This window comes from Artemia sp. Qi Xiang Cuo, chromosome 14 (genome assembly GCF_049724085.1).
Source record: "Artemia sp. Qi Xiang Cuo chromosome 14, ASM4972408v1, whole genome shotgun sequence".
Lineage (NCBI taxonomy): Eukaryota > Metazoa > Arthropoda > Branchiopoda > Anostraca > Artemiidae > Artemia > Artemia sp. Qi Xiang Cuo.
In genome coordinates this window covers 63264737-63287803 of record NC_142807.1, presented here as the reverse complement: position 1 = coordinate 63287803, position 23067 = coordinate 63264737, and the positions used below count along the sequence as shown (strand labels likewise).

General features: G+C 34.5%; 1 protein-coding gene across 1 annotated transcript in view; it reads left to right on the top strand.

Moving 5' to 3' along the window:
* LOC148944743 (epidermal growth factor receptor kinase substrate 8-like) overlaps positions 1-19495 on the top strand; it is a 107702-nt gene extending 88207 nt beyond the window's left edge. The window contains exons 14-17 of the mRNA XM_089100491.1: positions 5743-5899; positions 7581-7716; positions 13189-13741; positions 17830-19495. Of these exons, the coding sequence (XP_088956617.1) occupies positions 5743-5899; positions 7581-7716; positions 13189-13741; positions 17830-17912 (929 nt within the window). The 3' untranslated portion in view covers positions 17913-19495. The remainder of the gene's footprint in view (positions 1-5742; positions 5900-7580; positions 7717-13188; positions 13742-17829) is intronic.
* The last annotated feature ends 3572 nt before the right edge of the window (positions 19496-23067 follow it).

Genomic DNA, 23067 nt, shown 5'->3' with positions numbered 1-23067 from the left:
CCTTAGAAATTGAAAATGCAAATAAATTTCCGTTTCAGGATGTTTTAATTATTAATGACATTGATAAACTGGATTTTACAATTTACAGAAAACCCACACAAAATAGCAGATATCTATATTTTAAATCCAATCACCCCCCACAAGTTAAAAGAGGTGTTGTTACATCTCTTGTTGACCGTGCCCTAAACATTTGCTCTGAGTCTTACATCACAGATGAACTAAATTTTATTAGAGACATATTTTTTAGAAACGGTTATCCTATTGTCTTTATTAACAATACAATTAGCCGAAGATTGGCAAGACACTCCCGTAAAATTAAGGGTCTTTTGCAATGTGAAGTTCCCGTCAAGCCCTCAAATATAATTTACCTTCCATATATTCCAAAAGTCACTACAAGTTTAAAAAAAAACAAGTTTGCACACAAAATAATTTTTATGTCGTATTTACAAATAATTTTAAAATCATGAATTTCTTAAATTCTGGTAAAGATATAACCCCAGTTACTCGCCAGAGAGGGGTTTATCAAATACCATGTGACTGTGGCCATATGTGGCCATATGTTGGTAGAACCCATCAAAATTTAGAAAAACGCCAACACAAAGATGACATAACTAAAGCTTTAAATTCTAATAATACAAATATTTCCTTTGTTTCTGCTTTAAGCAGTCACATATATGATAACCCTAGTCATAAAATTCTTTTTGAAGAAACTTGCCTTATTAGCAATGATTTAGGCATAAAACAGGTTGTTCGAGAGGCAATTGAAATTAAAATCAAAATAATTAGTAATATTTCTTTAAATAGAGATTTGGGGGAATTTTCGCTTAATGCCCTATTCAAAAATTTAATTAAAAACGATTTGACCAATTATATTAAAAAACCAGCAAATAACTCCACTCAACCTATTACGAATAGACCTTCTAGGCTGGCTGCCAAGAAGGCGAGACTAGCTTTAAAAGCTTGTCTGTAAATATTTTAATTCCATCTGAATGAATTGTTTTCTGTCCATTTCGTTCGGAGTACCAGTCCTGGTTGAACTTCCTTGAAGTAATGATATTAGGGCTGTTTTAAAATTTTTTTAAACAGTTTTAATGATTGAATTTTAATGTAAGTTTCTTTTATAGTGTTTTTGTTCTTTTCATTTGTTTTGCTGAGGACGGTCCTTGTATATAGGGTCGAAATATTCATTTAAAGTTGCGTTCCACTGTCTTGTATAAAAATTTCCCTGTTGTTCTACTTATTTGTTTATGATGGAAAGGCAGTGTGGTCTTCGTCACTATTTGCATGTAAAATAACAAACAAAGGGCAAAAACAAGCAAAACACAAACGATAAAACCTTTTTTTTTCGTTGATAAAGGCCTCCGTACTGGAAACCGAATGTTCGGACTTTTATTAATACTTGTAAAAACAGGTTGTTTTTTTGTTATTTTTTTACTGTCTTATTGAAATATTATACCCGTTTTTCTACTTGTTCATTTCATTTAACTGTTTAAAAGTTTAACTGTTTTAACTGTTTTAACTGTTTAAAAGATGATCTCATGCAGCGTCCTTGTTATTGACGATTATTCATTGTATTATAGTTATTATTATTAATTTATTTGAAAACCTGTCACAGAAAACAAATAGAAAAGACAAAGCGAAAGAAAATAAAAGAAAGGGCAATAAACGCAAAGAAAACAAATAAAAACATAGCAGACGCTTTGATAAAATTCAATGTTGGTACCAAGAACAAACTTCAATATAATCGAATAAATACAAACGCATAAAATACAACAAATATTTATGTTTCTTATTGGTCAGTATCCTACAGTAAGGATGGCTAGGGATCTTTAAACGGGATTGGAAACATTGAATTTTCTAAGGAGACAGGAATTGCGAATTCAAGGGGGAAACAAAGACGGTATGTTGCAAAGTGGGCAGACTTATTGGAGTTTTTATTTTTCATAATTTGGAAGAACTTCTCTTAACGGAGCTATATATAAATAAAGGGCTGGACACACGTAGCCGATTTCGGTAAACTGATTTCCAAATCAGCGCCAATTTTAAAAGAAATCTGCGTCGATTTGAGCTTGAAAAATTTGCTAGTGTTCGGCGCCGATTTACAAAATCAGCACCGATTTTCATCATGATGATCACAAAAAAATAGGGATACAAATAAATAGTCAGCCAGAGATATTTGTGGTGAAAGACCCCGCTACGGAGCTGAGAACTAAACTGAGAACTAAGCTGAGATCAATCAAGCAACTATTAATAAACTCCAGTTGACTATTTGTGTCCATGATTTTTTGTTTTGAAAATCTCGTGCAATAAATTTTTGTTTCAACAAAATTTTCTTACCGCTATCGTTTGTCCACTGTTGCTGAAATCGGTTCCCGAAATCAGCTACGTGTGCCGAGCCCTTAACTCAGCAGTGCAACGAAATCAAAAGTTCCAAAGAAGGCACTAGCTGAAACGCAGCTTATCTGTGATAAAAGAAGCATAAGAAAGGCCGCTTTGACGTTCGATGTGAGCTAACAAGATATGTTTTATTGAGCATATACTATGAGTTGCCGTATATCGTTTTTGTGTTTACTAATTTTTTGTTCTTTATGTGCATAACAAGCCTGCCTCTCTGCCAGATCCTCTTAACTATTTATTAATTATTTACATACTGTTTATAATAAATGAGGCTAAACACGGAGTGCCGTGAATCTGGGGAGCAAGTTCACGGTTAAGCAAGTTCCCATGAAATAATTGAGTTTCGGATGTCAGGCGAGGTGGAAAGTGCCTGGTCTTGATGTATGTATAAGTCGGTTAGTTTATTAAAGAACCTATCAGGAGACAAAAGTAAGTTTTGTTAGCAACTAGCTTGATCCTGCCGAACACAAGAGGGATTCTGGTGGAACTTCCTTAGTTGAAGAATTTTTTCAACAATTTGGTTAAAGAAACTTCAGACTCTTTGCTATTAAATTAAATAAAAAAAGAGGGTTTTTTTTAACTGAAAGTAAGGAACGACGTTAAAACTTAAAACGAACAGAAATTATTCCGTATATGAAAGGGGCTGTCCCCTCCTCAACGCCTCGCTCTTTACGCTAAAGTTTTTATGGTTTAAAACAATAGAGTTGTGAGAAAGTCAATCTTTAGCATAAAGAGCGAGGCGTTGAGGAGGGGACAGTCCCTTTCATATACGTTTAATTTCTGTTCGTTTTAAGTTTTAGCGTCGTTCCATACTTTCAGTTAAAAAAAACCCTCTTTTTTTATTTAATTTTTGAACGTTTTTAAATTAATGCAGGTTTTGATTTTAGCTTACCGTACATGAATAATTAAAACAAAATTTGAATATTGATTTTACTTTTATTTGGTTAAATAGCTTTCTCTAAACTTGTTTAATTTTATTTACGAACGTTTTTATTAGTAATAAATATACGTAACTTACGAATTAACTTACGCATCAAACTTCTATATTCATATATTTTTAATACGTGCATTAGAGGGTTCATCCCCCAGTTAATACCTTGCTCTTTAAGCTCAAGTTCGAATTTGGTTCTAATTCTTTAAAAATGACCGCTTAATCACAAATGCCGTTAATTAGAATAAATAACTCTTATGAAAGTACTAAAACACTTTGGCTTAAAGAGCGATGTATTGCCTTGGGGGTGAACCCAATCATATACGTAATGTTTTCTGTCGTTTTAAGTTTTGATGTTGCTCCTTACTTTCAGTTGAAAAACTTGTTTGTTTTATATAATTTCTGATCTTTTTTTTAAATAATGCTGGGAAATCCGGCGCCCCCTTCATAGCAATGTCCCTTCCCCATGAAAACTTCCTTCATGGAAAGATCCTCCCACATAACCCCGACCCCCCCCCACTACCAGAAAAAATCCCCCCTGAAAACGTCTGTATACTTCCCAATAACCAATACTATATGTTAACATTGGGTAAAGTTCATAAATTTCAGCCCCCCCCCTCCGGGGACTTCGGGGGATTAAGTAATCCTAAAAGACATAGTTATCATACTTTCGACCATGCTGAACAAAATGGCTATCTCAAAATTTTGATCGGTGACTTTGGGAAAAAATGAGCGTGGGAGGGGGCCTAGTTGCCCTCCATTTTTCTTAGTCACTTAAAAATGGCACTTGAAGTTTTAATTTCCGTTCCAATGAGCCCTCCCACGATATTCTACGACCTCTGGGTCGATACGATCACCCCTGGGGAAAAAAAAAACACTAAAAAATAAACACGCATCCGTGATCTTTCTTCTGGCAAAAATGCAAAATTCCACATTTTTGTAAATAGGAGCTTGAAACCTCTGCAGTAGGTTTCTCTGATACGCTGAATATGATGATGTGATTTTCATTAAGGTTCTATAACTTTTAGGGGGTCTTTCTCCCTTTTTTTAGAAAATCAGCCAAATTTTCTCAGGCGCGTAACTTTTGATGGGTAATACTAGACTTGATAAAACTTATATATTTGAAATCAGCATTAAAATCTGATTCTTTTGATGTATCTATTGGTATCAAAATTCCGTTTTCTAGAGTTCCGGTTACCATTGAGCCGGATCGCTCCTTACTTACAGTTCGTTACCACGAACTGTTTGACTAAAGTCCTAGCCTTGCGTGCTCGAATCTTAGCGAAACCTTTCTAGTGTGCTGGATAGTGCAACTAAAATTAAAATTTCGTCCATATGATAGAATAGGGGCCAATTTGGACCAGCGAGGGTAAAGGACGAAGGAGTGGCAGATTGTGCGTCAAGAACCTTATCGTTGGAAAGTGAAACTCTAGAGTGATCTTATCGCGGTTTAAAGAACTGTTTTATCAATGTCGTCAAGTTATATATTTCGCTAATTTGAAGGACATGTATATGAATAACGCATGAAAGTAAAGTTTCAAAATTAGCTATTAAATCTTTTTCTAACTGAGGAAACTGAAATGTGATTTTATTTTGCTGGAAGGAATTTTTGTGCGTGTTTGAGCGTACCCAAACTCGATCTGTAATATTAAATCAGAGGTTGCCAAGACTAAAAGGAAGCACGTGTTTGAAAAAATAAATATAAATCTTTGCAAGAACTTTGATTTTAACTTAAAAAGAAAAATAACACATAGTAAAACACCTTGATTTATCATAATTTTCGCTTAATTTTCATTGTTCTCTACTAGTCCAAAAATCTCCCTTGAAATTTTACAAAAAGCTCGGTTTCTACCCATAGTTGAGATAATGCTTTTGGAATATTAATTATTACGGCCTGTAACAATAAGAAATATTAATGCCGCTTTAGTTTAAGGAGGCCAACAATCCAAAACTTCCCTGCTAAGCTTACAAAAAAAAAATTGTTTGTACTCCGTTTCAAATTTTTCTTTTTTTTTACGTTTAGTTCAGTAAAGCCCTAGGCTCTTTAATGTTTGATACGTTTCACTAAAACCCAAAGGACACATCCAACACGTTTGTTCTCTTATGGGTTTTATTCCCTGGTTTCTTCTTAAAGGTTTGCTCATGAATGGAAGGATGAAGCGATCATATTTTTGATAAGCCTCAAAATATAGTTTGCGTCTTATGAAAACGTTTGATAAGGCTTTTCATTTTCCGTACGGTGAATGGACAAGGTGAACTTCTGTCCATGAAATTTACAAACAAATAATATAATAAATAATAAATATAATACAATAAGTGCTCAAAGTGGATTTATTGAAGCTGCGAAAAAAAACATTTCCATATTTGCCTTATTTTATTTATTTATTCTTAAATAAATGCTTCAATACTTCTAGCCTCTCAAGAGAACCTGCTTGACGAATTGAAATCCACTCTGAAAAGAGATAGTGGTATAGGTCTTAAAATAAGGAAAACCCAGACTGCGTACTTAGATCATCGTTCGAGCCCAGCAGAAGTTCAGAAATTCCTGGCTGCCAAGAAATTTAGTGAAGAGTAAGTAAATTATAAAAAAAATTTCTCAAAACATATGAGCTGAAGTAAATTCAAAGTGCTGCAGATCAATTATTTAAAAATAATGAAATGTGCTACCTCACCGGTGTGTAAGTTACATAGGAAACATAGGAAACACCAATTTAGGACACATAGGAGCAGATACACACGCTGACTATGTGTGCGTTGGCAATTGTACCATGGAAAAAAAATATTCAAACTAGATTTTCTATGTTCAAAGCATAGTGCATGATCCCACGTTGGTCTAGTTTAATGGTCCAAACTGACTTGTACTTAGAATACTAATTTGCTACTAGGTTTTAAATAAACATTCCCAATTCAAGAGATGGTTCAAGAAAAAAAAATGTCCGCTCTGACATGTATTAACATACTTATTGCCCTTCATGTTTATCAAATTTCTTTGTATCTGCTTGTATTATCCGTGTTTGGGAAGGATTTTGTCTTTTTTCTGATGTAAGCTTTCGGTCATGCTGATGACATAGAAATGCTTTTGAATTTCTTATTGAAAGAAAAAACATATCAGTTTTATAACTCTGGAAGGTTTTCTTCGAAAGATATAAACACTATTTTAATTTGTAGTTCAATGAAGATTTTTGTGCCTTAAGCTTAGTACCCAGCTCTCTCTCCCTCTCCCAAAAAGGGTACTTGAAGTAATAAAGGGATTACCCAATCTGTTTACTATTGCTAGTTCGATGGCCCTAGCAAAACTTTCGATATAGAGGGGGGAGGGAGCAGAAAATAAATAACATTTCTTGAAGTAAGGGGGGACTAGACCACAAAAACCTTCAATTTCAAATTTTTCTTTGGGCCCTTTTTGAATACTTAATAGTCCCCCCCCCATTTATTTTCATAGCTCTATGACACCTCAGGTGAGAGCGGTCCATTTAGGATTACTTAAATCTGCATGTTACAACCTATGCCTCTTATACTTGCATGAATCCAATGTTTTTTGGACCCTTGTTAAGTGTTCATACTGTTTACATGTTCAGACAGTCCTGTTCAGCCTTCTTTGCCTCCACCGAGATAAGGTGGTCCGATTTTCATTAATCTAGTTTATTTCAATAACCCAACTCAAAAGATTTTCTTTATTTTTTCGTCTTCTTCTGGGCTATGGGTTTTCAAACTTACGCTGTTCAGCCCTTTTATAATTTAGTTTTGCTGCAGCAAAGTATAGATGTCGCTATCTAGCCACAAATCTAGATTTGTTGAAATATCCCTTTTGCTTCTTAGCATTCAAATAACCGACTGAAAATCTACAGTTACACACTCTTTGAAAGAGTCCGATCTACGAAGCTTCGCTAGTCAGTATTTCTAGTCTGACATATTCAAGGGGGGGGCAGCTGTGGAAGGCTGCCCCAGGTTCTGTGGCTGAGCAGGGGGGAGCTGGGGTAAGCGGGGGGTTGCCTACTTTGATCTTATTTTTCACTTTCATTCAGATATTTTGCCTATATTTGTATTGGGAGGGGGGGGGCTGAAATTAATTTTTCCCTGGGTACCACTAACCCATGGAACGGCTCTGTTTCTAGTGATATTTTAAGCAGTTTCATCTATTAATTTTGACGTATCTTCTCATTCTTCAAAAAGACATTATTCTAATTAATTTATAATCAAGAGTTTTCTAGAAGGATAGAAACGTTTTTAACAGAAGATAAATTGTCTCTAGGCAAAGAAGGAAATTCAACGGCTACAGTGGAAAAGACCTATTTAATATGAATAAATCAGATTTTGAGAAGAAGCTTGGCAAAGTGGAAGGTCACAGACTGGATTCATACATCACTATACAAAAGAATGTAACTAAGGTAATGTTTTTCCACCACTTTTGAATGAGGATATTCGAAAAAAAAGAAAGAAAGAAATTTTGAGTCGAGTGTTGGGACAGTAGAGTTTTGGGATAGAAAAATAATAATAATAGTAATATGTACATAAAGAGTTTTGACAGTAGAGTTTTGGGAGTATGTAGAGTTGTAGAGTTTTGAGGTGACAGTAGAGACGATGAAAATAAATTGTTTCAAGAGTGGTCTAGTGATGCTTTTAATGAGGACATCTTTTCTGTAAAGACGGTGGTAGGTCTGGTGATAGTGACAGTTTTATAGAATTTGACTGTGAGAATACATACCCCCGCTCACGTGTGTATTCACTACTGATTGTATGCATGACGGGATTTTTTAATTTGGACATTTTTCCTAACATGACAGTGACAGGTAAAAATAGTCACAGTTTTGGTGGATATGACAGGAAGAGTGTTGACCTTGCTTAAGTGTCTGTTGCTCAAGTATCTTAATGTTTATTGTTGGCTGTGTCTAGAAGACCGGAGAGGTAATAAAAAAAAAAGAAAAAGAAGAGTAACCTTCGAGATTTTTGAATATGAACGGTTTTCTTACCAAGACAGTGACAGGTCAAAAGACGGTGACAATTTTATTGGATATGACGGGAGGAGTGTGGCCCAAGCTTAAGTCTCTGTCTATTATTGGTTATTTCCAAGAGACCGGAGGGGCAATTAAGAAAAAAAATGAAGAGTAGCCTACGGAATTTTTGAATGTGAATATTTTTCCAACAGAGACAGTGACAGGTCAACAGATAGTGACATTTTTACTGGATATAACGGGAAGAGTGTGGCCCTTGCGTAAGTATCTGTTTATTATTGGATATGTCCAGGAGACCGCAGAAGCAATTAAAATTAAAAAAGAAAATGAAGAGTGGCCGTCGGTATTTTGGAATGTGAAATTGTTTCCTACAAAGGCAGTGACAGGCCAACAGATAGTGGTAGTTTTATAGGACATGATGGGCAGAGTGTGAACTCCTGTTTAAGTGTCTATCACTATTGATTACATCCAGGAAACAGGAGAGGGAATCAAAATACGAAAAATTAAAGAGTAGCCTATGGAACTTTTTAATATGAACGTTTGTCCCACCAAGACAGTGACAGATCACCAGATAGTGGTAGTTTTACAGGATAAGATGGGAAGAGTGTGGCGATTGCTTAAGTGTCTATTCAAGATTAGTTATATCTAGGAGACAGGAGAGGCAACTAAAATAAAAAAAAATTGAAGAATAGCCTACGGGATTTTCGAATGTGAGAGTTTTTCCTGCTTAGACAGTAACAGGTCAGTAGATGGTGACAGTTTTATAGGAAATGATGGGCAGAATGTGCATTCCTGCCTAATTATCTCTAAACTATTTATTATATCGGAGAAACAACAGAGGCAATTAAAAAAATAAAAATAAGTAGAGCCTGCGGAATTTTAACGTGGACTTTTTCCCTACTGAGACAGCGACAGGTCAATAGATAGTAATAGTTTTACATGTCTTGATGGGTATAACGTAGGTCTCTATTTACATGGATGTTCGTTGATTGTATGTAGGAGAAAGAAGAGAAAATTAGATAAGAAAGCTTCAAGTACAGCCTACCGGGGTTTTAAATATTTATCTTTATGTCAGAGCACAAACACAGAGGAATTCAAGATCATACATGTTTGACTGACATACGTTCTGTCTAATTTGCTAAATTTCATGAGAGAGGGACAGCAAATTTGCAAAAAATCTTACTAATCAGAATATGGTTTAAAAAACGGCTTCTTGACGATGTTTTTGATATTTCACTTTAATGGAAATTTTTCTATTGATTTTGATTATAGTTTTCTTGGTAATACAAAAATTTGTGATTAGGCTACCATACCTTCTCAAGACCAAACATGATTTGCGCTATCCCTAAAGACATAGTTGCTGTACCATTCTACTATGCTGAACAAAATGGCTATATAAAAATTTTGACTGAATGCGTTTAGAAAATGAATGTGCAGTAGAGAAGGATTGCTTGCCCTCTAATCTCTTTTTACTCTTAAAAAGGGCACCAGCACTTTGATTTTAGAATCGAATTAGCTCCTTTAAAAGTTTCGATGATATTTTTAGTTATTAAGGAGTGGTGCTGCCGATGGTATTGCTTATATGCTCTTTTGAAAACCTTTATGTATACAGTGGATTCGTTTAACTGATACTCCTCTTAAATGCTCCCTAAAAGTTTCACCTTAATATCCTTAGCGTCAATAGTTATAGTAACTGTAATGGTAGCATTAAAAGAATACACATAGTGCCTTCTGGATAGTTAAAAATCACCCATAACTTACACTTAAAGGTCTAACTTAATAATATAAGCTGTTCTTCAGATATTGCTTTGTCACCTGTTTGAAAGTCCACATGCTCATAGATTGTTTTAATTTATTTCAGCATCCTTCTAAATATTCCTTGAAAGCTTCACCTTAATACTCTTAGCTTGCGCAGTAACAATAGTTGTAGCGGCATAGTAGCAGTATGCGCATAACACCTTTGGTTTCTTCAACATCCCCTTCAACACACTCTGAAAGTTTCAGCTTAATACGATCAACCATTCCTGAAGTATTTCTGATGTGTCCAATTGACAACCTGTGTGGGCATAGTGTGCTTCGAATTAGTTCCATAAGTTTCTATATATCCCAAATTTTCCTCCTTAATATCCTTAGTTTTAATAGCAGTAGTAGTAGCATTAGAGTTAATTAGAGTAGCTTAAGCTTTAGTGGCAGAGTAGTAACAGAAGTAGTAGTAATAGTAACGGTAGTAGTAGTATGAGTAGAAGCAGTTGCATTAGGATGCAAATTTTCTTTTGATTAGTTCAACATCCCTCACAACAAGCCTTGTTAGTTTCAACTTCACAGACCAAACTGTTCCTAAGATATTGATGTCAACAGAACCCCCCATGGCCTAGGAGCAGGCGTTGTAAGTTATGTCCTGGGGCCGTACATGGTTCTTATGAAAGGGATGCTCGTATAAACTTCAGAGAGGGCTCATTTGATTGGGAATTAAAAGTTCTAGTTCACTTTCTTAGAGTCAAAAGAGATTGAAGGGCAACTAGCCCCTCCCCTTCCACGCCATTTTCTTCCACAAACCCATCTGATAAAATTTTTGAGGTGACCATTTTGTTAAAAATAGTTTAAGCATTAGATATTAAAACTCTGGTGTCGACACAACCCCCCAGGGCCCGGGGACCGGCGTTGTAAGTTATTCCCTTGGGGCATATATGGCTCTAATAGAAGGGATGCTCGTATAAAACTTTAGAGAGAGCTCATTTGATTAAAAATGGAAAGTTCTAGGTCACTTTTACAGATTCAAAAGAGATCGAAGGGCAATTAGCCCCCCCCCCACCACGCCTTCCCCCCCCCCCAAACCCATCCGATAAAAGTTTGGAGATAGCCATTTTCCTAAGAATTGTTCAAACATCAGATAATAAAAATTCCGAGGTTGACAAAAACCCATTTTTTACTTTGATATTGTTACTTTGATACTAGTTTTGATACTTTGATGAACATTTGATCTTCTTTTTTTTTAAGTTCGATTTTGAAATAAGGATATTTTAAAAACTTGAAACTTTTTGCAATCAAAAACGAACAAAAATTAATTTAAAAAAAAATCAAAAAAGAAGTTTTTCAAAGAAAAGTAAAGGATATTTTAACTTAAGATCAGTAGATACAAATACCTGTAAAATTCGAACTTAAACGACGAGAAATTACTATAAAAAAATGAAACCCAAAACGAATAGAAATTAAATAAGCAATCATAGAAAAAAAAACATACAACAAATAATAATATAGATGAACAAATAACCTTAAAGCGAGTAATGGTTAAATTGAATATGCAAATCAAGCTCAAAACGGACAAATGTATCATGCTATTGAAGTATAAATGAAACCCAAAACGAACAGAAATTAAATAAACAATTAATGCAAACAAAAATACAATAGATACTAATATAAATAAATAAATAAATCTTAAAACGAGTGAAAATTAAATTGAATATGCAAATCAAGCTTGAAACGAACAAAAATCACTACAAACAAGAGTTTGGGTATCGCTTCCTTCTCTCACTGTAAAAGTCTAAAGCCTACTGTGACATTGGTACTTTACTGAAAACTATATGTGTCTTCAACAGTCTTGGAAAGTATAAACGCCATCAAATTGAAAATTTGATATATAATGATGTTAATTGTTGAAAGATCCATCAGTCCAAGATTTTACTTCACTGTAATTTTGTTTTCAATGCTGTAAGAACTGGAAAAGAAAATATTTGTAATATGATTCGTTTTCAATGAAGCGCAAATGACGCAATAGGTTTTAGGTTTTTACAGTTAAGGAAGGGGGCAGTATCCAAACTCTTGTTTGTAGTGAAACCAGATTCGTCTTGAACATTTTAGAAAGAACTAATAAATTAAACTGACTATTTAATGTATAATGATATTAATTGCTGAAAGCTCATCAGTTCAAAATTTTACTGTAATTTCAGTGTTTATTTTCAATATTAAGTACAAAAGAAAATATTTGTAAATAAATACATATTGACTTTTACAGTGAGAGAAAGAGGCGATACCCAAACTCTTGTATGTAGTGATTTTTGTTCGTTTCAAGCTTGATTTGCATATTCAATTTAGTTTTCACTCGTTTTAAGATTTATTTATTTATTTACATTAGTATCTATTGTATTTTTGTGTGCATTAATCGTTTATTTAATTTCTGTTCGTTTTGGGTTTTATTTATACTTCAATAACCTGATATTTTTGTCCGTTTTGAACTTGATTTGCATATTCAATTTAAGCATTACTCGCTTTAAGATTTATTTATTTATCTATGTTATTACTTGTTGTATGTTTGTTTTACTATGATTGTTTATTTAATTTCTGTTCGTTTTGGGTTTCGTTTATTCTTTAATAGTAAGCTGGTCGTTTTGAGTTTTAATTTTAACAGGTATTTGTATCTGCTGATATTAAGTTTAAAATGGCCTTTACTATTCTTTGAAAAACTACTTTTTTGGAAAGTTTTTTTTTTTTTAATTCATCACTTGAAATAATCTTGACGCATATCAGCATATTATGCACTTGAGAAAATATACTAAAACAATAAGGAAAAAAGAATAAATAAAAATATGGTTTGGGTTGTACCTCCTTAACACATTTCAAAGGAGTGGAGAATTGGTTTATTATTCCTTTTTATCATTTTTATGTTTATTTGTTCGTTAAGTAGCCAATTAATCCTTTTGTTAAACAGGCTTTTTAGCATCTTGTTACGGTTTTATATACATTTGACGCTTTGTGATTACATCTTTCTTGCATTGTTTCTTTTTGTTATACTGTTATTGGGTTAAATAAAAAAAAATTCTCTCTAATTAGCATTTATATATAAAAAAAATGATTTGCTCAAAAGACTTCAATGCATTTGATTTGCTCTTAATGGTTTTTTGAATTTTCTAGTACAAAACGATGCGCACGAGTGAATTAAAGCAAGCTTTGGCAAGAGCACGAGTCTGGTCAGGGGTGTCACGTTCACCCTCACCGGTCAGGAATTCAAGACCGGCCATACTACCTCAGCCTAAAAAGCTGTTCGAATATGAAGTCGATTCTGACAGTTCGTCAGGCAGCCCAATGCGCCACAACGGGTATAACTCTTCAACTCCTTCTTCTCCCTTACCACCTCCCCCTGAAAACATAAGAAAGGCATTAAAATCTCTGGATGACGAATTGAACACCCATCAGTCTTCGCAGAAGAAAACAGGAAATAATAATAATAGAGGAAAAGTTAGTAAGCAAAATAGTCAGTCTGTTCCTGCGAAAGTTCCAGACCCACCAGCTGCTATACGTCCACCCCCTTCGAGTAAGAATGAATATAGACAAGCTTCAGCGGCTAATGGCTTTGATGAATCTAGGGAACGAGGAATGAGCGCAATAAAAACTGGCAAGGCGCAAGTGCCTCGACGAGAAGAAAAACGTGAGAAAGTACCACCAGCTCCAAATATGGATTTTTCAGGTAAGTCTTTTATTACTGTAAATACATTCTCTATCTTTCCCTGTTTTCAAGATCTAAACTATTTCTATGTTTTTGATTTTATTTTTTATTTTTTAGATATTTCTTCTTTATTTCAGAAAACCAGCTAATACTAAGAAAAGTCCAAGTATTATTGATCTATTAAAGTGAACAAAACATTATCAAAATTAGATTCTTATGGAAAACAACATATTAAGGACGAAAAAAGGAAGAAATAAATTACGGCTCTAATGTAAATTACCCTTAACATTAGAGCCGTTCAAAGGGGTGACTGGGACAAGGTGCCCCGGGCACCGTGGTTTGGAGGGGGCACGGCTGGGGAGTTGCCGACATTGATCAAATTTAGCATTTCGTTTCTTTTTGCTTTTATTTCAGTCGGGAGGATGTACTGTTATTAATTTTCTCCCGGGCACCAACAGCCCTAGGAACGAATCTTCTTAGGATAACAGTATTAACAACATAAGAATAATGTTTTAAGGAATATATTACCAAAGTTATCCCCGCCGCTTCCCTTCGTGTTGACCGAAGGACCTCTCACTGCATGTTAGAAACTCTGTGCCTGAAAATACACTTTTTGAGGGATCAGGTACATCTCTTTTACCCACAGAAAGATTCTCTTTCCCTCTCTATGATAGATAGTTCGTAACATTACACCTTTTGCTTAAGATAATAAAAACATATAAAAATATGTACTTTCTTGCGGTAAGTTTTGAAATATGAAAACTTAATTAAAAATAAACTCCTGGTCTTGTCAAATTTCACAGTTACCAGCAGTACGAACAGTTAGCCCCTGTAGCTAATAAGATTTCGCCAGGGGCATAGTTTGCCTTAAGAGGCAGTGAAGGGCTAATAGCCTTACACTTTTCCTCAGCAATACCTATGTATTTATTTATCATCATGTTAATTATCCCGGTATAGGTTACCAGCAGTACGAACAGTTAGCCCCTGTAGCTAATAAGAATTCGCCAGGGGAAGAGTTTGCCTTAAGAGGCAGTGAAGGGCTAATAGCCTTACACTTGTCCTCAGCAATACCTATGTATTTATTTATCATCATGTTAATTATCCCGGTAAAGGTTACCAGCAGTAATGAGAGCATTACTTTAATTTTCGAACGAATATTGACAGTGACCCTGAACATTAATGGGGTATGTCAAGGGGGAATGTACAACTGAAATTTCGAAGGAAACGTAAACGTTAGGGTTAAGTCCCCAGGTTGGTTTGCTTGTTTCGTCTCATTTTTCTTCGCATTTTATTTCTGGTCGTTTTCTTTACATTACCTCACATTTTGCTATGCTATTACCTTTGGCATGTAGTCTTTACTATCTCTTCAGAAATTATGAAAACATGGCAATCTGATAGACATTCTTCCTACATGAAAGCTATAAAATTCTGCAGAATTTAAATGCTCTGGCAAACACATCCGTGAGAAAATGCGCAAACAGTTCAGCGCAGACTTTTGTGTCTAAAAATGGATGTTCCACTAGGCAAATGTTTGGATACGGAACTCTAACAATGAAAATTTGTAAGCCTTACGCTTAAATGAAGATGGTAAAAATGAGGACAACGATGGTTACTGCCTAACCAAATTTGAAGTCCTAGACACGTGTCTGATGCCGTAATAATTGTGGTCTTTCTGTGTGAAACGTAATCACTGGTTTTTGAGGTATCAGTTCTTGATGGTGTATTTCCCTGTCAACCCATTTTATTAAATATTCTGCTTTGGTCATCCGTCAAAGAGACATTATAATTTGACACTAGGCCTTCTCTGCTGGCTAGCCAGACTCTTGAAACAAAATTCAAAATTACCAAGAGAATAAATAAGCTTATAAAACCAACTTACAAAAATGGATTGTTGAATTGAAAATCGGGGAACACCGAAATTTTTTAACCCAAGCCACGATCTGGCAAAATTTAAAATCCGACACGCAATTTTTTTTCAGGTAAAGTTCTCGAATCTATAATCTATATTGTGAATTCATGATCCCCATTGTTGGGGTGAAGGTATTTTTATGATTTATATTTCCAGTACAACGGCATATTTACTATCCTGACTGTGAATTTACAATCTACAATGTACAAAAAATGTTTTGTTTTTGAGTAATCTTATAGGTTTACAATGTGTATAGTACAAACACCAACCAAATTTTACAAGTATTAGCCTCCCACACTGATAGGATTTATACTATAGTTAGGTGTCCTTGAGCTCTGGATACCTTACTGAAAATTTTTGTAACCAAGCAACGATTCATACCTTTAAACGGATGTTATGTGGACACTAGTACCTATGAAAACTATTGCCTTGCTGTATTATTTGTTTCTTTGTTTTGCCTTTTCTGCTTCTTTTCGACATATGAAGCGAATTTGGCTCTATTAGAGCTTGTGATAGCTTTTGGAAAATAAATATTATCTTATTTTATCTATAAGGACCTTGACATGGAAATCTACCTAAACATGCACGTCAGTGCTACTTCGGCTTAGCTTGAGTTGAATTAGCACTCTTAATCAGCAGAATCACCAGCGTTGAGGGAAGTCTTTGGTAGTGCCACCAGTCTTCTCCAAATAGCTCTGTCCAATGCAAGGCATAGGGCTCATATTGCGGCTAAGTAAACATTTGTTTATTATATCAGCCCGTCTAGTACATGGCTTCCATCGAGTTTGCTTCCACCCATTTTCTGATGGATTGAAATACGTGATGATCTTTGCGAGGGTATGTGATTTGAGGCAGAGTAGGTGGCTTTCGTAGGCTACTTGAAATAAAATCATGATAGGTCCTATTTCCGACTGTTACAAAATTCAATGTGCCGAATTTGAAAACTAGCCATTTTAACTAATGTCTTTCTAAAAAAATTATCACAGCAGATATGAGATAAAATAAGAAGAAAGATGGGCCAAAAGTTAATGTCATATCTTTTGAAAAGAAAGGAGACCCGAAAAATAAGAACCGGCACGCTTTTGATTGAACTAGGTGAATCAAGAGTGTTGCTACTGTGATTGCAATTTACTTCTCAGTATTTTAACTACAACACCACATGATAGGTGATGTTTCAGCCCCTCTTGTCTCCACAATCCAGGAAGACCAAAACTAACCCTTGGCATGTCGCTAGGAAAGGAGGCGAAACTGATAAAAACTTTGATAGGGGAGCTTAGGTTGAAACCTCAAGACAGGTTGTCGTTGCAAACCACTGTTGCTTGCCCCAGACGTAGCAGAACCCAATAAAAATAAATAAGTATTTCGATTTTTTGCACAAGTTCATCAAATAATAGGTAAGACTAAAATTAGCTTAGACTAAAACTTTTTTCTTGGAATTGTTAGAATCAGAATTTTCGATACGCTCAATCTTACTGGTTTGGCCTTGAAATCTTACTCCAATAGTACATTTTATTATTAAATTGGATTCTGGTCCCAGATTTTGACTACTGAAACGCTGGTAATGTTCGTGCAACTCCGAGGAATCTATTACTTTTTGCCATCAGTTCACCGTGCTTAAATTCAACTTTCTAATATTTTAGTTAGTATTCTAAGAGAATGTCCGCGGTAATTTTAGCTATTGATACAAAACCTTGTACCCCTGTGACCAAAGAAAGGATACACTCGACAAATGAAAATTACCTACCATTGCTAAAAAAAAATCCTGGCAATTTTATTTGATTTTGAAACGTTTATCTGGATACATTTTCATTCCACCCCAAAGTTTTATGGGAGTTTAGAGATGTATAATCTTCTTGGAAAGCCTAAATTAATATCCTCCCAATAGATTCGTCTTACGGGATTAATTAGATCTTTTTTAATAATAATAAAGCTTAATTCATAAACAGCACGTCACATAATAACAGACGTGTTGAAGCTTGTAAGATGAAGGAGAGGAACAACAAATGGAAAAGATGCATGTTTAAAACCTTAAGTCAAAAATAAAAAGGGAAGGAAGAAAGAAAGAAAAGAAGACGAGAAAAGAAAGGAGAAATAGGATTAATGTATCATCAAAGCACAAAGAAACGTACCTTGTAACAAACAAAAAATATTTTTTAAGAGAAAACTAATGCTTTTGAGTGAATACCCTTTACTATTCCAGATAGTGACGAAGAACCACCCGCTCCTGGGACACTTCGTGAGCAGATACTAAACCAAAGAAAACGACTAGGTTCTGCCAAATAATTTTTGTTTCTTAGTGTCAAATGAGCTTTACCACTTTGATCCCAGGAAGAATTATATTCCAAATTTTTATAGGTGTTATTACAGAATATTTTTAAGTTTCAGATATAACGGGAGACTTTGATTTTAGATAATGAGTACTACCGATAAATGTTTCTTGAGGGACTTTTAGTGAGTCGTTTGATTTTTTTAGGAATTGTACAAGCAGACCTTTAATATCGAGTTTTTTAGTGTTGTGCTGACATTTGTAGGTGTATCTGAATGAAACCTCTCACTTCACTGTATTTGATAAGCGAATTTTTTTCAAAGATGATATATTTGGAAGTAGCATTATTTTAAAAGTTGTGTTTTTTTTATAAGAACCGGGATTTCCAGTCTTGAAATTCAGGCTGCCATACACAAAAAAATTTTACCTGTATAAATACTTAGAGTAACTTTTTGCCCAAAAAAGAACCCGAATTACAAGTGAGGTTTTTTCCATGAGGCTTTAGCAAATCTTGAACTTGGAAACGGAAGTTCTTCTATGCATGATTGACAAGATATGAATGAAATTATCACTAGCATGCAAGTTCTGGCAACCTTGCACGTACCAACAAACACAATAAAAGATAAGCATTGCTACTGTGAGGATCGAACCCAGGGCCCCGTATTTCCAAGAAGAACATCAATCCATTGTGCTACAGCAAGGACAACAAACTTATAGCAGCTATCTTATTTGTGCCTTGTCGCGGACGTTTTCGGTAAACTAGTTAAGGAAGTCTTTATAGGAAATATTTCAGCCTGCGTTGAACGATACAACTGAAATGCATATTGTTGTTTTTACTCTTAAGATGTAAAACGATTGATTTTTTTAATTATAAGTGTCATTCTAATTCGTCTCGATTGTCTGCTTTTGTTTCATATAAACTTTAATATTGGTGTATTAATGCCTTTATATTTGATTTCTGGTCAATATAATATTTGTTTCTTGCAAGGCGTGATATTTCCAACCACATTATAATTTACCCTCTAAGCTGCAAAATGTTACCATATTTGCAAAATTGTATCATACACATTTCCAATCTTTGCATGCCATTAAAGTTGACTTTTTATTTGTCTCTCAAGTTTAATCACAATAGTCTTGTAAAGTATATTTGATCAGTACTTTAAAAAAAAAACACGTCCTACTGAAACCAGCGATTAGAAGGAATCCTTCTCTAGAATATTTTCGATTTGCACAGGTGTTACGCGTCGAAAACAATATTAGAAAATGGCATTCAACAGAAAATTGTACTCTTGTTCTATATTTTTTTTAAAATATTTTCGGAGACATAACAGTAGCAAAAAAAGTGAAAAAACTGCAAACGAGAAAAAGAATCATCTTCTTAACAAAAAATTCAAATTGTCAAAAGTAGAGAAAGTCAAATTGTTTTAATATGTTTTTATTCTAAAAGGAATATTTATTGCGCAAAATAGTAAATTGATTATCTTAAATATAAATCTTCCGATTTGAGTATCGTCCTTTTATTTTTACCATTGGTGCCTAGTCTATTGATTGATATTTTATGTTTTGTTTTCATACTTAAAAATAAAAATGTATTTCAGAAGGGTATCCTATCTAGTTATATCAGCGCTGCTATTGTAATTATTTTAAAATTTTATTAAATTATTTTTTAATTCCCTAATAAAAGTAATTTATTTATTCTTATTCATTAATTCAATTTATCAGTTTTTTTTTGTTTAGTCTTTTTTTTACTTTTAATTTAACATACTAGCCAAAAACGTCAAAACGAGCAAGATGTGGTCTCGGGAGTATATCAAAGACGAATGAGTGATTTTCAGCGAAAAGTTGAGGTACAGAAAAGGCGTAAAGGTACAATCCAAAAAGTAATTATGGGAAAATTTGAAACACTCCTGTAAATGAGCTATAAGTATCCATGGATAAGTTCCGTTTACTCATCTCTTTGCTCTTTGAATTAAGAGAGTAACCCAGTAACTAAATTATCTCATCTATAAAGTGTATTTATCTATGAAAATTCGTGCTAAATGAGCAAAATTGTAAATTTTAGGGCACAACTTTTATTTACAGAAGTAATTTAAATTTTGTCCGTTGAAATTCTGTTCTGGCTAAAGTGAGACCTTCAGTACTTAGTTTGGTGTTTCTTTAGATCTAAAGTGGGATTGCAGCCTTCCAATTCTGGTGCTCTTTGTAAAAGAAAAAAATAAATGCATGACATCATCGTATCTCTGCGTCTAAGGCCATTTGTACTTCTAACCCTAAATAATTCTTTAGATGACGTTCTTTTTATGTGTGTGTGTGTGTGTGGGGGGGGGGGGGGTCAAGGATCAATGGATACGAATTTTTTGTTAGTCTGTATGTATAATATGAACTTCTTTTTCCCTAGTAAAACAGTTGTAAGATGTAATGAACACATTGGGGTTGCATAAATAGGGAAGTCCTATTATGGTATTTTCATTGCTGCATTGGTTTTTCTGAGTACTCGAATTAAAAATTCATATCTCCAATTTTCCATACTTTTAAATTATCAGGAACCAAAAATAGGAACCTACTGCCCTAATCAAACAGTTCGTGGTAACGAACTGTAAGTAAGGAGCGACCCGGCTCAATGGTAACCGAAACTCTAGAAAACGGGTTTTTGATACCAATAGATATATCAAAAGAATCAGATATCAATGCTGATTTCAAATATATAACTATCATCAAGTTTAGTGCTACCCATCAAAAGTTACGAGCCTGAGAAAATTTGGCTGATTTTCAAAAAAAGGGGAAAGACCCCTAAAAGTTATAGAACCTTAATGAAAATCACACCATCATATTCAGCGTATCAGAGAACCCTACTGTAGAGGTTTCAAGCTCCTATCTGCAAAAATGCGCGATTTTGCATTTTTTGCCAGAAGAAAGATCACGAGTGCGTGTTAATTTGTTTGTTTGTTTGTTTGTTTTTTTTTCCCTGGCGTAATCGTATCAGTCCAGTTGTCCCAGAATATCGTGAAAGGGCTTATTGGAATGGAAATTAAAAGTTCTAGTGCCCTTTTTAAGGGAACAAAAAAATGGAGGGCAACAAAAGTCACCCGATCAAAATTTTGAGATAGCCATTTTGTTCAGCATGGTCGAAAATATGATAAATATGTCTTTTAGGATGACTTAATCCCCCGAAGTTACCAGAGGGAGGGTTAAAAGTTATGAACTTTACCCAATGTTAACATATAGGCCTATGATTGGGTATTCAGACGTATACCGACGTTTTCAGTAGTTTTTATTTCGGTGCTGGTGAGGGCCGTGGGGGTCATTTGGGCGGGTGTTTGCGCGGTTTCTTTATGACGTTTTACGTGTGGCCGGGACCTTTCCAGGACTGGGGCGCCGGAAGTGCCAGCAGTATTTATTGGTTATTGGGAAGTATACACCCATTTTCAGGAAAGATTTTTTCTGGAGGGGGGGGGGGGCTATATGAGGGAATTAATCTGGAGAATATTTCCATGGATGATGTTTCCGTTGGGTAATGTACACTTATAGGTCGGGGGCGCCGGATTTAAAAGCATTATTTAAGAAACTATCAGAAATTAAATAAAAAAACAAGTTTTTTCAACTGAAATGTAAGAAGGAATATTAGAACTTAAAACGAACAGAAATTATAACGTATGTGATGGGGTTCTCCCCCAAGTCAATACCTCGCTCTTTACGCTACAGTTTTTTTTTTTAGTGCTTTCAAAAGAGCTATCTATTCTAATTAAACGGCCTTTGTGATTCAAGGGTTTGTGAATCAAATTTTTGTTTAAATTTTAAATTAAATTGCGTCTTATTTAATATGTTGAGAACCCTTTATTATGCTTATTAACAAAGGCGTTATAAAAAAAAAAACAATAAAAAAACAAGCGATACGGCTCACTGGTGATCGAAACTTTTAATAAAGGAATTTTTGTGTCAATAAATGTATCAAAATAATATGTTTATAATATTGATCCTAAATATATAAATTTTATTAAGTTTAATATTACTCATCAAAGGCTACGAGCCTGAGAAAATTTACTCGATTTTTTAAAGAGGGGCCCCTACAAGTGAAAGAATTTTAATGAAAATCACACCGTCAGATTCAGCGTATCAGAAAACCCTATTACATAGGTTTCAAGCTCATATCTGCAAAAATCTGCAACTTTGTATTTTTTGCCAGAAGAAAAATATACGAATATAGAAGTTAGTTACGTAAGTTAACTTGTAAGGACATCCATTTAGCAAAAGAAAAGTAAAATTTTTATGCAAATAAAAGCTGCATTAACTAAAAAACGATCAGAAATTAAATAAAAAAACAAGTTTTTTAAACTGAAAGTAAGGAGCGACATTAAAACTTAAAACGAACAGAAATTATTCCGTATATGACAGGGGCTGTCCCCTCCTCAACGCCTCGCTATTTACGCTAAAGTTTGACTCTGTCTAAAAACTTTATTTTTTAAAACAATAAAAAACTTTAGCATAAAGAGCGAGGCTTTGAGGAGGGGACATCCCCTTTCATATACGGAATAATTACATTTCAACTGAAATGTAAGAAGGAATATTAGAACTTAAAACGAACAGAAATTATAACGTATGTGAGGGGGTTCTCCCCCAAGTCAATACCTCGCTCTTTACGCTACAGTTTTTTTTAGTGCTTTCAAAAGAGCTATCTATTCTAATTAAACGGCCTTTGTGATTCAGGGGTTTGGGGCTGTCCCCACCTCAACGCCTAGCTCTTTACGCTAAAGTTTGACTGTCTCACAACTTTATTTAAAAAAAAAAAAAAAAAAACTTTAGATTACCGCGCTAGGGTTGGCGGCGGGGACACCCCCTTTCATATACGGAATAATTACATTTCAACTGAAATGTAAGAAGGAATATTAGAACTTAAAACGAACAGAAATTATAACGTATGTGAGGGGGTTCTCCCCCAAGTCAATACCACGCTCTTTACGCTACAGTTTTTTTAGTGCTTTCAAAATAGCTATCTATTCTAATTAAACGGCCTTTGTGATTCAGGGGTTTGTGAATAAAAATTTTTTTTAACTTTTAACGTAAAGAGCGTGGTATTGACCAGGGGGACAACCCCCTCATATACGTAATAACGTATAAGTACTAAAAAAAAAACAATAAAAAAATAAGCGATACGGCTCAATAGTAATCGAAACT